Source organism: Trichosurus vulpecula, chromosome 6 (genome assembly GCF_011100635.1).
Source record: "Trichosurus vulpecula isolate mTriVul1 chromosome 6, mTriVul1.pri, whole genome shotgun sequence".
NCBI lineage: Eukaryota > Metazoa > Chordata > Mammalia > Diprotodontia > Phalangeridae > Trichosurus > Trichosurus vulpecula.
Window position 1 is genome coordinate 241,904,061 of NC_050578.1, and position 15,791 is coordinate 241,919,851.

Sequence of the window (15,791 nt, forward strand, 5' to 3'; positions counted from 1 at the left end):
CCCTTCCAGTTCTGCTATGTGTAGGGGAAAAAACAACCACCACCAACATGAAAAAAATAACCCAAACTATTAGTTACCCTCAAGGAGTGTGCACTCCATTGGAGTTACCCAGAGACATGAGCCAGATTCAGACCACTTGCCTCTAACTGAAGGCATTCTGGCTTGCCTCTTCAGTCTTTCAAGGCTCTTCAAAGAGCAGCAGGGGAAATAGATGGCCAGGATTGCCACAGAACTAGACTGTAGACCCCATAGTGGGAGCAGTCAAGCCATGACCTCAGAAGGTGTCTCTGTTCACCTTGAGGGGCCAGGCCTCCTACTCAGAGCTTCCAGTCAATACCATGTACTTCTCCTAGACCCATTAGGCTAAACTCAAATTATCTGGACCTCAGAGGTAGTTGCTATGCACCACAGCACACTCCAAATGCAAACATCTCTGCCTGCTCCTGTGTGTTCGAAGTTATTTTCTACATAAAAATTCTGCTAAATTGTAAGTTAGAAGGCACTCCTGGAAATCTCCCAGGTCTTTAGAAAGCTTTCAGATGCACCACAAGTCATAAACATGTAATGTATATGGGCTGATCTTTCTTTCCTCTACCTCTACCAAATGGCAATTTACATTTTCTAAACACATGAGTTATAACTATTCCCCCAGTCTGAAGACAATTATTTCTAAGAAACCTCTGACAAGCTAGAAACTCTCAGCATCACAGCTGTTATTCAGAGCTTGATCTCACTTTTTAAATTAAAACCACTTGCTGGATCAGCAAATGAGAACTTTTCCTCTGGAAAGACCATCAGAAATGCATGTAAATCAGTCTCACTCATTTTAAGAATGGCATAGCTTTAGGGGATGATGTTGGCATTAGGTGGCACCATGGAAAGAGTGAAGGAACTGGGGTTAGGAAAATGTGAGTTCAAATTCAGCCTCAGATACTTACTAGCTGAGGGGCCCTGGGCAAATCATTTAGCTTCTGACTGCCTCAGTTTCCTTATCTGTAGAATGGGGATGATAATAGCACCTACCATTTAAAAAAGTGCTTTGCAAGTCTCAAAGTGTTGTATAAATGCTAACTGTTAGGATTTTTCTTTACCTAGAAGTGAATTTCAGTGAGTTGAAGAGGGGAAAGCATCCAGTCTGAGAAAAGTGGTCACTTCCATATCAAGCCATCCCAGTGAAGTTTGCAGAAAAGAAACTCCAGCCACTCAGAGGGAATATAATTTAATTTTTCATCAACATTTGTAATTGATCTTTACAACTCTTCACCAAAGGTACAATTATTGACTATTATTTTACAGATAGGGAAACTGAGGTTCAGAGTGGTTGTGTCTTGCCCATGGCCACATAGCAAGTAGGTAACTGAGGTTGAATTTAAACTAAGGTCCCTTCTAACACTAATATTTATAATTCTGTAGCTCTGTTTCTGTTTTCACTCCCAACACATTTGCTTTCAAATAACAATACAGTTATTTGTACTGAGTTCCAGCCTTTTCTTTCTTTCTTTCTTTCTTCCTTCCTTCCTTCCTTCCTTCCTTCCTTCCTTCCTTCCTTCCTTCCTTCCTTCCTTCCCTCCTTCCTTCCTTCCCTTCTATTTTTGAAGGCAATCAAGGCTAAGCAACTTGCCCAGGGTCACACAGCTAGTGAGTGTCCGAGACCAAATTTGAACTCAGGTCCTCCTGACTTCCAGGGCTAGTGCTCTATCCACTGTGCCACCTAGCTGCCCCAACAGAGGACTTCATATTTGAGTTGGGAGATAATATGGAGCTGGGATCTTTTTCAAAGCTTTTGGGCATACAAATCTCTGATTTCAATTCTTACACCACCTTCTGAGTTCACAGAGAACATGGATTATTATATCCATTTTTTAGATAGAAAATGGAGGCATAGAGAGCACAAGTGACTTGTCTAAGGCCACAAAGCCGGTAGCAGCTGTGGTCCTAGGGAGACTGAAAGTACTATTTCAGAGAATCCCAGAGGGAGAAGGCAGCTCAGTGCATATCTGGCCCAATCTGGATCTGAAAAAGATTCCCTCTTACATTATACCCAACAGATGGTCCTCCAGCCTCGATTTGAACCCGGTGTTTCTCTCAGCTGCCCATTATCCTTCTGCATGGCTCTAATTATTGGGAGTGTTTCCTTGTATCAAACCTGAAGCCATGTCTCTGCATCTTGCCTCTCCGTTGCTCCATGGTCCCACAGAACACCAAGTGGAACAAGCCCAGTTCCCCAAGACAACCTTTCAAACACTTCATGATTGCTCTCCTGTCTCCCTAAAGTCTTCTCTTCTTCAGTCATACATCCAACAGAAGTTCAAATCATGAAATTCTCAAGATACACGCAGGGGTGCTCTGCAGCCAGCTCAAACCAAATGGTTATCCAGCCTCTATATGAACCTGTCTCCCATGGCTGCCCATTCCCCTTTGAGGGGGTGGTGTTAAATGAGAGCTGACTGTTAAATTTTCGGTGCAAACATTTATATTTTAGAAATGGGCGAACTACACATTAGGGCTTGATTTGTTGTTTTATTATTTTCTAGACTTAAGAAAGTGTTAATAATGAGATTAAACTTAAAAGTATGTCCTGCCTATTTTGGGGGGGGCAGTCAGTTGTTAAACCTTTTTTAACACACCCTTTGATGTACTTTGAAACCATCTGCTCCAATATCTTCACTGTAGAGGAGAGGAAAATCTAGACCCAGAAAAATGAATTGACTTAACCCAACAAAGGTTTTGTAGCAGAGTCAGGACTACAACCTAAATTCCCAGATTCCCTTCCGAGTACCTTTTAGTAACAACAGAACTAAAATTTCCCTTTTCCCAATAACTATGTTCTTGGTTAAAAGAAAACGTACAATGGAATTCTCATAAGTTGGCATCAAAGTCTGTAAAAACCCCAGTCCAGCAAGAGCTTTTGAAAAATGTGAAGGTTTGTTAGGTTCACAATTCAGGAAGAACCCACAGGAGCTTTCTGCAAAGACCATGCTGGCGTGGTCCTTCAATGCGGTCATTTTTGCTCCCCAGTCTCCTGTCCCTTGATAATCTGTGATCCTCCATTTTTGGACAAATACAAATGGAAGGACATTAGGAGAGCAGGAAAAAGACAAGTTGGACTATGTGTTGCTCCCAGTTCTAATAACTCTATTAAGATTAATAATAGCAACAAAACAGCAATAATAATAACTGTATTTATGCCTTCCTTGATATTTTACAAATAAAATAATATCAATCAATAAACAAGCATTTATTAAGCACCAACTGTATGCTAGGTGCCAGGGATACGGATGAGTTATGAACCCCTGGATTAGGGGAGAATATCATCCATTCATTCACTATATATATATATATATATACACACACACACACATACACACACACATACACACATACATATATATATATATACACACATATATATAGATATAGGTAGATAGATAGATAGATATAATTATGACTCCCCTACTATATGCAGTTAGCCCAGTTCTGCAGAAATTGATCTAGGATGGTGCTTACCTTCCCAGCCCCAATTCTGTTATCAATACTATTTCAACACAGCTCTAGGGCCTGGTTCAGGTTCACTGGACCAAACCAAACTCTGGAATTTGACCTAAGGAATATGTCAAACCTTTTGAGGCTCACCCAAATCATGAAGGGTCCACCAAACTGCAGGTACCCATGGGCAGAGTGGAATTATATGTCTAAGCCAGGTCCCACATCTCTGGATCTGGGAAAGGCTGAGTGAGCCCTGGAAAGTTTACCAGGGTGACTTTCTGGTGCCATCAGTCTTGGTTTGGGGTTTTCTATTCACATTACATAAATCTCAGAAAGAGTAAGGGCAACTGATACAGACCTTCTAGAACAACCTTCATTGAAAAAGAAGCTACTGTAGGAAAGGGAATATGGCAACCTTTCCACCAAATCATTTAACAGATTGGGTGGGGAGTCTATCACCTCCATCTTACTGGAGCCCCCATCTGCCTCTTCCACTCACCAAAGCCTAAACCCATTCACCCAGACAGGGCCCCCATCGTGCTGATCTTGCCACATAAACTCTTTTCCTTCATAAATTAAAACAATGGCCTCGGTGTTCTCCAGCAACAGCACTATGTAGTTTATTAAAAGATACAGTAGTAACTACAGTTCCTCTTTGCCCTATAAAGTACAGCCTGGGCTCGTCCAAACCACCAGAGTCTGGGACTCAAGCTTCTCATAGCTGAGCTAATGAAGGGTGGAGGGGGGTGGGGAAGGGAGAATATGTTCAAATTAACACTTACCAAGGAGCCCCGTATATTCTGAACCCTTTCACTGTTACCTCCGAATCTTGCAAGTAAATACTGTTTGTCAGGAGCGACTGAACATTGTCAAAGTCCTCTGGTTTCAATTTGGACACCGAAGGAAAACGGTAGTAGTCTTGTTTAACAAGGTCAGCCATGAATTCCTTGTCAAATGTCAGTTCATGATTCCCAGCAATCACTATTTTATATTCATATGGCAGGCTTCCTGAAATCCGAGAGAAAAAAAAAGAGAGAGCATTTAATTAGCACATTTGCCGGCCATCAAGACATACAATAGTAGAGCTGGGGGCAATCAGCAAACAGCACAACCAGCTGAAAGAATGAAAAGCACAAGCTAATCTACCTTTCCAGGGAAATTCAAATTTATTTCTAACAAAATGGAGACCCAACAGCAACTAAAAAAAAAAACCTTTAGGAGCCCCCAAAAAGGCATCAAAAAGTTTTTTTTTTTAATTCTAGCTCCCTTTTCTGATCATTACAAAAACAATCTGTAAATGAAGCAGTATGCATGGTAGAAGAATCTCTAAGTTGGAGGACGTGGGTTAGAACCCTGGTTCTGTCACTCAAATAGCTGAGTAACTTTGGTTAAATGACTTGCCCTCCCTGGGAATCAGTTTCTTCCTCTGTATAAAAGGAAGGGGTTGGAAAAGAGGATCTTCAAGGTCCCTATCCATTGTCTGATAAAAGCCATCCTAGAATCTTGGTCTCAGGGTGGACTTTTGAGGTCATTTAATGCTGATTCTGTCTACGGTGAGAGGGAGAGAGAGAGAGAAAGAGAGAAAGAGAGAGAGAGAGAGAGTGAGAGGTGTGTGTTGATTTTTAAAAAATAAGTCTCCTAAAGATTTATACGAACTGAAACAACAGAAAATAAACAAAACCAAGGAAACAATATACACAATGACAGTAATATTACTGGAAAGAAAACAGAAAACCTGAAACCGAACTCTATGTAAATATAATGTCAAACTTGGTCCCAGAAAACAGTTGAGAAAAGGGTACTTCTTTTCTTTTCTATTTTTTGCACAGTTATGGGATTACAGATAAGGTCAGAGGTGGGTGAAGTGTTGGCTAGTTTTACTGGACAATTATTTTTCATCTTTCATTTTTCCCCTTTTTTATACATTTTATCGATATCTTTGTTTTTTACATCTATATTTCTCCTCCCACCCCCATCACTCCCCCTCCTCCTCCCCAAGTGAGTCATCCCTTATAACAAAGAAATTTTTAAGGAGTAAGAAGGAAAAAAAAATCAAGAAAATCAATCAAAACATTAAAATTCTCTTTCTTTTTAAAATATTTGTTACAAAGGATGGTTTCTTACAGAGGAGAATAAAGCAAGGTATATTTGGAAATAACACAGCGTCTGCATATAGAAAGTGTTAATAAATACCTGTTGATTCTACTTGAAATGGAGATATAAAAACAAGGCACCCATAAAAATAAGATTAACACCACTCCCCCCCCCACTCAGTTATCCACAACAGTTCAGATAACAGGTAGAATGGCTCATTTCGGTACCTACTTCACATATCATGGGTAAAACAATCAAATGCTCTAGGAATTTTCTTTTGTTATATTATATTTGGTTTACTTCACTAAGTATTACCATATTATAAGGAAAGAACAATGTTTTGTTTACCTTTTGGTTTGTGGATGAAAAGAACATTATTATAGGGCCCTGATTAGAAGGCTAACTTTCCTCCTCCCACTGGGGCCTGAAAGAGAAACTGTAATACTTAACCCCCTTTTAATATTTATGGAATGGAAATTGGAGCTCTGTGTATGATTTTTATGCAAAGTTTCCTGATCAAAATGAGATAATTCTGGGCAGAAGAATGAGAGCTATAAAGGAAAACCCCAACACTAGACCTCAGCCTAGATTTATAATGTTTGAACAAAATACCCATCATACATATTAATAACTGGCTATGGTGCTACAGGAAAGAAAAACCTGAGAGAAGGTGCTGGGGTATTTGTCACTCTTCTGAAACCAAGACCCTTCTCTCTCCTATGGCACCAGCCTTGTCCTCACTCTGCCATTAGTTTTATTTTAATTTTTTTTCTTAAACAGAGTTGGTGCCTACAATTCCTGCTTCGCAAGACTCCTGGGCCCAATGCAAAATTAATGTTTCCTGCTATTTCAGGAAGTATTAAAATTACCACGAGCAGGAAATTGGATCTACTTCTTATAAGGCTTGGTCCTGGTGAGCCAGCCAGAAATCCATGATTTAGCTAACGAAGCTCAACGTGGAAGTGAAAATGAGTTTTTTGGCCAAATTTTGTCAGCAGCCAGCTCAGATTTCAGGGGTGGGAACTCCACAGAGCACACGGTCAATGACCAAGTGTCCCATTTCCTCACCATTCCAGCCACGCATGGCAAAATGATCGGCTCATGCTGAAGTGATTGTCAGGCTATCGGGTTAACTCCGCAAGTGGTAGTGGTTTTCTTTAGGTTTTTGTTGGTTTTTCATTTAGTTATTTTTTTGGGGGGGAAGGGGGATGGGAGTGGTGTTTATCTCAAAAGGAAGGAAAGAGTGAAATTACACTATGGCGGTAAAGGGAAAACAAAGAGGGTGGAAAGGGGTTTCACAGAAAGCCACTTGGCAAGCAGAGAGGGGAAAAAAGAAAAAGAAAAAAAAATGTTGGAGGCAGTGTCCCTCCTGCATCACAAAACCAGTGAAGGAAATTAAATGGGCAAGACCAGAATAATGCCAATGAGAAAAATATTAGAAGAAATTTGAACTCTGAGTAGTCATAATGCTCTGTCTTGGTTCAGGAGGACAGACAATGAATGAGCAAAGAGGTGTGGAATTATGGAGGCTGTATATTGCATATACAAGCAGCAAGTCTGCAGATGGTTTCTGGTTTTGTTTTGCTTAAATGTTTTTCTCTGTTATAATGGACGGTGGTGGTTGGTAGGTAGGTTGATTGGGGTTACCATCAGCAAAGGACCATGATATTAAAATAAAAGGCACCAATAAACCTTATCCATTCATTCATTTGTTTATTGCCAGCTCAGACTTGTGGTTTCCCCATGTATGGAACACCTCATTTGGAAATTCCCTGCAATAATGCATATCTGCAATTCAACTATAGCTTACAGTCTCAGTGAATTGCCCAGGGATGCTGAAAGGTTAAATGTCGCATGGCTAGTGCTTGTCAGAAGCAACACTTCAACTCAGGTTTTCTTGATTCCAAAGCCAGACAATATTCTACTATGCCATATTGCTTCTTGAAATAGGACTTATTTGGGAAAAAAAAAAAAGATTTAATGGGCTTTTCTAAACTACTAATTAGTCAGCCAACAAATATTTCCTAAGCACCTACTATGTGCCTGGCACTGTGTGGCACACATAGGGTGCAAAGACCAACCCATTCTCTCTGATTACTAGCCCGTAGCAAGTAACTACTTTCAAGGCTTCAATAAACAGCCCCCAGCTCAAAGAAAAGGGAAAGTGAAGCTGAGAATCGGCTATACATTTGGGCCGATAACCAGCAAAGCAATTTAAGCAAATCTTACTAGCTTACAGCAACAAGACGAGTTATATGTGTTTCGCGCTACAGGAGTAGAATGACGAGGACATCCTACTTTTTTTTTCTTCACTGTGCTCACAGGGCAGATGAAGGATGTGTTGCAAAGTAATCAAATGGCGCTACAAATTCCCAGCCTACCCAACGAGGCTGTTCGACAAACCAGAGCCCCAAGCTCAGGGACATTGGTTGGATGCTATTCATTAAGAGAAGCCATTTACCTACTCCCTCTCTGCACCAAAGGCATGCCACAGTGCCTTGTAGATCATGCTGAAGAGAATGTTAGCCTGGATCGCAATCAGTTACAAGAAGGGCCCTGTTTTCCTGCAATCCTTGACTGACCACTTTTATAAATCATGCCGAACATGCTTCAGTTCTCTTTAATCATTCATGGGGATGGACCGTCTGTAAGATGCTTTCATCACCATGTACCACAGCCCTCACAGAATGATTTGACTTCACTTTCATATTTTTTTAAAGGTTCTCCTCTCTTTTTTAAAGGATGTTTCAGGGAGGTTGGGCAAGGATTGAAGCACTGGAAAGAAAAGAGATTTTCTTCCAAGCCAACTCAAAAATGGAAGCCTGACAATAACTAACAATCCCTATTTGGAAAGCACAATAATGAAACTGGCATTTAAACAGAACTTTAACATTTTCAGATTGCATCCCCTACATTATCTCACTTGAACCACACCATAATGCTATGAGGTAAGGACCACAGGTATTACTATTGGCATTTTGCAGATGAAAAACCCTTAAACTCAGACATCACATGACTTTCCCAGGGTCACACTGCCAGGAAGAATCACAGAGGTCTACCAATTAAATGACATTGTCTCCCAAGCCTCAGAGGAATAAAGAAGGAAAATGTGATTTTCCAAGTTCTCCTTTTCTCCTAAATCTGCTTTTGGGCAAGTTGTATGAATGAGAAACCATAGAAAAGATTTACTCCCAAAAACATGAATGTAAGCTCTTTGAAGGCAGAAACTGATTCATTTCCATCTCTGTATGTGCAACAGCTGGAAGTGCATGGTATACAGTAGGCCCTTATTAAATAGTTGTTGGATTACATCAAATTAGAAACAGGCAAGGTTATCTGCCCAACACTTGCAGGCTCCTTCGCTTTCAGAGAAGCCAAAACTAGCTCTGATGTCCTCCCTCTGTCATCCAAGTTATGAAATAGTCTGACGTGTTTTTGCCATGATGACCTTTCGTGTATAATCTGCCAACCTTTATGTTAATAAAGTGGAGACAGAGCAACTCACAAATATCCAGTCGCTAGATAATATTTTATTTGTTTTCCTCTGGTCTCTAGATAAGATTAATAAGGGTTGGGGAGGAAGGTACAGGGTCAAACGGTAAATATACTAATATGTAAATTCCATGTTACTTTTTTTAATGGCCAGGTCAAAAAGAATTAGAGGATCAAAAATTTAGAGCTGGAAGTGACCTTCAATGTTGTCAAGAATTTAATAAGTTTATATACATATATAACTTTTATATACATATATATACAGATATAACTTTGCAAACATAAAATGCTATCATTATTATCAACATTATTACCACCACCATATAGATGAGGAAACTAAGGCCCAGACAGGCTAAATAGCTTGCCAAGGACAACAAAATTAGTAAGTGACTAAGGCGGCATCTAAACCGTGGTCTGTGCCCTCCCTCAGCCTCCAGATTTACCAATCTTCCTATAAAGTATCCTCCCACCCCACCAAATTGCCTCTATTTTATTCAGTCCAGGACATATAAAGCGATTGGCTGCAGTTTTATTAAAAAATCCAAAATGTAGGGCCTGGGTTAGTTATTCTAACTGGGACAGCAGGATGGAAAACTGAGGTGAACTGTGACTCTGAAGGCCAAAGGAAAATACATCCCAAGGTTACGTTGGGGTGGCCCTTTGGGAACGGTTTATATCAGGCAGGATATTCCAGGAACTCAGCCTGGCATTTTATGTAAGTGGGACTGCAGAGCGAAGTCCTAAAGAGACGCATTTTACCAGCAATGGCAAAACAATGATTATGGAAACACATCCATGAACCTAGACAAAACAATACTCGGGTTGTGTCATTCTCCCCGCTTTTCTACCATCTCTCAACCTCTACCCACCCGAGAAGTCAGTTGTTGGTCCATAGATAATAGGCTGGCTGTTTAATACTTTGGACCTTTTTTGTTATTCTCCAAGAAAATCCTCAGGAAAGCAAAATAATATAACCTCGGTCTTCAAAATGCAGAAAGGCGATGCAAAGCGTGGCCATCATGCCAAAAAAGAAACAACCTAAGAGCATTATAAAACCTGATTCCTAGTCTGGAAAGGAATAATCAACACAGGTTTCAAGCCAGCAAGATCTTCATTTTGGCACAGGCCCAGAACTTCAAGCAGGGTTCTTCAGCTGGCACGCACCTAATAGAGAGGTTTGGTCATTTAAATTAAATGCTTAGATACTGCATTAAGTCCCAATTCCTGTAGTAAGACCAACCTTTCCAGTCCCAGCTTAAACGGCACTTCCTCCAGGAGGCCTTCCCTGATCCACTTATGTAAGCCTTCCTTACCAACACAGCCTAGTGGGACAAAATCTGTTCTAGAAAACTTTGCTGTGCTTGCTTCCGCAGCACATATACTAAAACTGGAACGATCCAGAGACAATTAGTATGGCCCTCTGCAAGGATGACGTGCAAATTCTATATTTTTTTGTTGAAAAGTATCTTTTTATATAATTGGAAAAAATAAAATACTATTAAGTGGAGGAAAAAAAGAAAAAAATTGCTGAGGGCTTTAGGTAGAGTATATGTTGATTATGTTTAATTTCCTAAGATCTCATAATCAGAATGAGAAGGGAGGTCATGTAGTCATAGGATGACAAATTTAAAGCTAGAAGATAACCTTCAAAGTCATTTAGTTCAGCCTCCTCCTCATTTTACAGCTGAAGAAACAGGGCTGGAAAAGTTAAATGAGTTGCCCACAAAGTCATAGAAGTTATTATCAGAATTTGAACTCGGTTCCTCTGACTTCAACACCCCCCCCCCATTTTTAGTGATGAGGAAACCGAGGGTGGGAGATAATTCAGTTACTTGACCAAGGTCACACTGGTAGTAACTAGCAAAGCTATCATTTGAGCCCAGATCCTCTGACCTAGATTCTTTATACTGTATGAGAAAAAAAAAAGTTTTTGTTTAGAAATGTACACAAATCTAAATGGCATCACATGGCCACAGGAGCAAAACAGAAAGTGTTAGAATCCCATTGGAATTCAGATCTGAGACTGCTGGAAAAGGGGGCAGGTGGAGGTTAAGTGACCTGCCTGGGGTCACTCAGTTAGTAATCATTAGCATGAGGATAAGGCAGGACCCCAGCCCAGGTAGTCCTGACTCCAATTTCAGCCTTCTGTTCCACATACTATGCTGACTCTCTTTAGGACAAATGTTTTAGTATCATAGTCCTAGAGCCAGAAGGGAATTTTGCAGTCATGTGGTCCAAGCGCCTCATTTTACAGATGAGGAAACTGAGGCCGGCCGAGGGAGTGGATCGCACTGGATCTAAATCCAGTACTCTCCCATGTTTCACAGGAGCCAAAGGTGATGGGGTCAAGTCTAGCCACCAAACCAATGTCTGCTGCCTCTCACATTATTCGCTTCTGGAAACCTGCTCCTCCCTTTGGTATTTGTGGACAGATGGGCCTTCCCTTTCACTTCCCATTTTTCAATGCACCATGAGAAAATGAGGCATCCGGACAGACTCTCTGTTTGAGGATGACCCCTGTGGATGCTGGGAGCTGCAGCGTTCAGACCCTACCGCCCACACCTGTGACTGGCAATCTCCCAAGCGCAGCTCACACACATGACTAAGTGACTGCCGACTCCCAATTCATTTCTGCAAAAACAAAGATTAAAGCCCCTAGGGTCCAGTAATCACTGCAGAGGAATGAGAAGCCCAAATGCAAACAGGAGGGAATGGAAGGAAAACCACGGTGGGAGGAAACCTTCCACTTTTATTAGGGTGACGGATTTGGAGATTTCACCTCCTCCTTGAATCATAAAATGAGAAAGGGAACCAAGGAAACCAAGTGGGTCAATGACCCTGCACTTCTGGCTAACAGCTCCCTCCCTAGGCTCCCATAAAACACCCCGAGCCATGATCATCCACTCAAGGAAGACTGGGAAATGTCTCATGTGAGACTGAGGACTCAAAGGCAGGGTCCCTAACCTTTGGGCTCAACACCTTGTATCAGCGCCTCAGGGGGAAAGTATACATGGTATTAAAAATAATTCATAAAGAAAATATACGAGAACCAACCCCTGGTGCAACTTATCTTTACTCAGATCAGACATGCTAAGATTGAATCACAGCCCCTCAAATGGGACACCTCCAGTGACATAGTGACAACAGTTACCATTAATATAGCCTTCAAGGCTTCCAGGTCACTTGATCCAGATCACGTATGTCTCATTTGATTTACACAACAACCCTACAGGGTGGGTTCTATCACTACCCCCTCCATTTTCCAGATGAAGAAACCGAGGCTGAGAGAATGCAAGTGACTTAACTCAGACACTTGGAACAATCAACAAGTGTCTGAGGCAGAATTCTTCCTGACTTCAAATCCGCTACATGTTGCCTCTCCATTGATAGACTATCATGAACAAGCTTATGTTGTAAGAACTGGAGAATAGGAGAAAGAAAGCTGGACAGAAGAGTCCAGGAAAGACCTAAGTTCAAATCCCACCTCTGAAATTTGCTAGCTCTGAGCAAATCATTCTCTGAGCTTGTTTCATCTTTGGTTAAGTGGGGATGATAATCCATCTATTTCACAGAATTGTTTCATTGACAGTATCATATATGTAAAAAGTCCTTTGCAAGTCTTAAAAACTCTCTATCAGCCTGAACTAAGATTATTCTTATAGCTAAGGGATAACTTGACTTGAAATTGGCTTCTGCAGCCTGCTCTGTGTGATGACTAGGGGACCTCAGCGCTCTCGAGACTCAGCTACTTCCTCTATAAAATGGGGACAAAATTGCCTGTCATTCTCATCTCACAGGGCTCCAATTAGACAGCCTATGTGAAGCACCTTGCCAACCTTCTATAATGTTCCCTATCAGAAAATAAGTTCTTTGAGGGCAAGGACCATTTCACCTTTGTCTATATTTCCAGCATTTTTATAGCACAGCACACAATGCATAGTAGGTACTTAATAAATGCTTGCTAATTGTTTGATTCTCTCAACCCCTGTGTGATTCATATAGTCAACTACTAACATCTTTCTCCTTATGCCATTGTGGGAAACAGGTTCCACTCTGCCTTGAGGTAGGAGAAGCTGGATGGCATAGATATTATGCTGGACTGGGAGTCAGGAAGATCTGAGTTCAAATGTAGCCTTACATACTTGCTGTGTGACCCTGGGCAAACCACTTAACCATTATCTGCCTCGGTTTCCTCCTCCAGAAAATAGGTATAAAATAGACCCTATCTGCCAGCATTGTTGTGAGAATCAAATGGGAAAATATTTGTAAAGTGATCTATATCTATATCTATATCTATCTATCTATATATGTATATATATATACTAGCTATTATTACCACCTGACCTATTATGATAATAATAATTAAGAGGCAGTCCCCAGAGATCTGGGTCCTGGTTGTGTTATCATAGTCAAGTCCTCCATCTCTTCTCAATTTCTTCATCTGTATAATGGGAATAAAAATACCTGCAAATATATAACTCCTAGGGTTTCTGTGAGGCAAGTGCTTTGGGAATCTTCGCACATTATAGAAATAGGAGTTCTTTTTAATTTTGAAAAAAAAAAAGCTCATTGCTATGGCAAGGATAAAGAGGATGCTTACATTCTGGAGGTTCCTTTATTGTTCAATTCTACCAAACGTGGAATAAGAACAAATTAGGCACGAGATCAGAGGGAAGGAAAACTGTGAGCCATAGGTAACAGAGGGCAGTTATCTCTCCTCTGAGATCCTTGAGAACCCAGATTAATATTCACTGGGTAAGACTAAGTGAATTGGTTTGGTCTGGCCTGGAGACAGGGAGGGGAGCCTCTGGAAATCCCTTCCAGCTTCCCCTCCCAAGCTGGACCCATCAGCGAGCCAGAGCTGCAGACCCACCAGAAATACTCCATCAGGAGAAGCTCCTTTGCTAACCTTCCACTCTGTCCCCGTCAGGCTCCATTAGTTTTCACAAGGCCTGACAGCTCTAACGTTCATACTCACACTTGCTGATCGAGCCACACAGTAGGTTCAGACTGCTACCTTCTCCTCTGAAACTCATGCATTAGGGTTTCTTCCATGCTTGCAATGGGAAACCAAGTCTAAGAAATATTAAACACAGAAAACTATATTACAATAATGTCAGGGCTGAGGCAGAAATCCAGGAAAAAAGCAAGGAAGTGCTGAGTGAGGGAGTCTGCTGGGATTCTTGCAGAAATCTGGGTTTGCAGTAGGAGGAAACAGCAGCTGGGATGCTCCCTCCTCTTCCTTCTCTCCCGGCAGGGTCCCACAGTGCTAGGAGATGTTAGATGCCTTGGTCCATAAGAGTCTAGGTCAAATCCAAAGCTCCCACCAAAGCCAACCTCTTTCCATCCTCAGTTCACTCGAATGAAATGTGCTAATGGCGTCTAACATCATCACTATGAGGTGTAGGACCCAAGGGAGAGACCCATAGGTAGCATGATACCCAGGGACGGTGAAGGTGCTTTGGGAACATGGACCTTCCTCAGCAGCTCCTTGCTTATCGGCATTTGTGTCTCAACCATAACATTATTTTAACATAGATTTCAAAGGAAATGAGACAGCGCAATTAGCAGCATCCTAGATTGTTTTCTGTTGGGAGTGTTTCTAAAGACCTCCCCAGGCACAAATGCTTCCTGACCCAGAAATTTTTTATTTAGAAGTTGCTGTGACAACTGACTTCTAGAACCTTCCACTCCTGCATCATTGACTCATCACTCATCACAGGCTGGGCCAGATCTTAATAGTGCCATTTCTCGAAGTAGACTTTGGCCATTTGCCTTCTGCATGGGGTCTCAGAAGGAGGCCATAGCTTACAAAGGCAGGCCATGGTGACTGGAGATAGTCATAAGTCACTGTAATCAGTCGGTCCCAACAATCAAAAGGTCAATTCAGACCCCAGCTATGGTGTGATTGAACAGATATATGCAAAGAATTGTTAAAGATATGGCCAAGGTGTGTTTCTGTCTTTTGTGGTTATGATGAGTAATGATAACTAGCATTTCTATAGCATTTAAAGATTTCCAAAGCACTTTGTAAATATCTCATTTGATCCTCACTGTAACACAGGGAGAGCGTTGCTAGTATTATCCTCATTTACAGATGAGGAAACTGAGTCAGACAGGTTAGTGACTTGCCTAACACTTGCCCAAGTAAGTGTCTGAGGTAAGATTTGAAATCAGATCTTCTTGATTCCAGGTCCAGTACTCACTCTACTGGACTACCAGCTGCCTAGACTACGCTGCTTGAGTTTAACTGATTATGTGTTTTGTTCACCTTTACATTATTAATTAGGACCCGTTTTGTTCTAAGGCCCCCTTTATATTACAAATTAATTCAAGTTGGGGAAAACATCTCTCAACTCTTAACTCCATGGAATGCTGGGAATAGTGGCCCAACAAATATCACTAACGGACTGGCAGTTCCGGACTGACAAGGTCTATGGTGTGATGGAGAAAGATATGCTCTTCTCCCCACCCCTTCCCCCAGTTACTAAGCCTTTAAACAAAACTGGGGGGAGAAAAAGGTGTTCCTTCTAGCAATAATTATAAAATAAGTGGCAATTATTCTGCTGAATAATTAGAAGACCTACTGCAAATGCTTGTATTTGCATTTTAAACCATTAAGCATGGTGAAGATTGAATTAAATAAAAACAACACAAGGCATAAGGGCCATATTCCTTAAGAGAAATAGCATTTGTGCCAATCTGTTAGAGCTCTTTTT

The 15,791-nt window shown here is 41.2% G+C and overlaps 1 protein-coding gene and 1 pseudogene across 1 annotated transcript in view; one reads left to right on the plus strand and one right to left on the minus strand.

Moving 5' to 3' along the window:
* Nucleotides 1–15,791, minus strand: part of MPPED2 (metallophosphoesterase domain containing 2) — a 205,191-nt gene that overhangs the window by 88,520 nt on the left and 100,880 nt on the right. The window contains exon 4 of the mRNA XM_036762297.1: nt 4,269–4,494. Within this exon, the coding sequence (XP_036618192.1) occupies nt 4,269–4,494 (226 nt within the window). The remainder of the gene's footprint in view (nt 1–4,268; nt 4,495–15,791) is intronic.
* On the plus strand, nt 10,430–10,526 carry LOC118855623 (annotated as a pseudogene).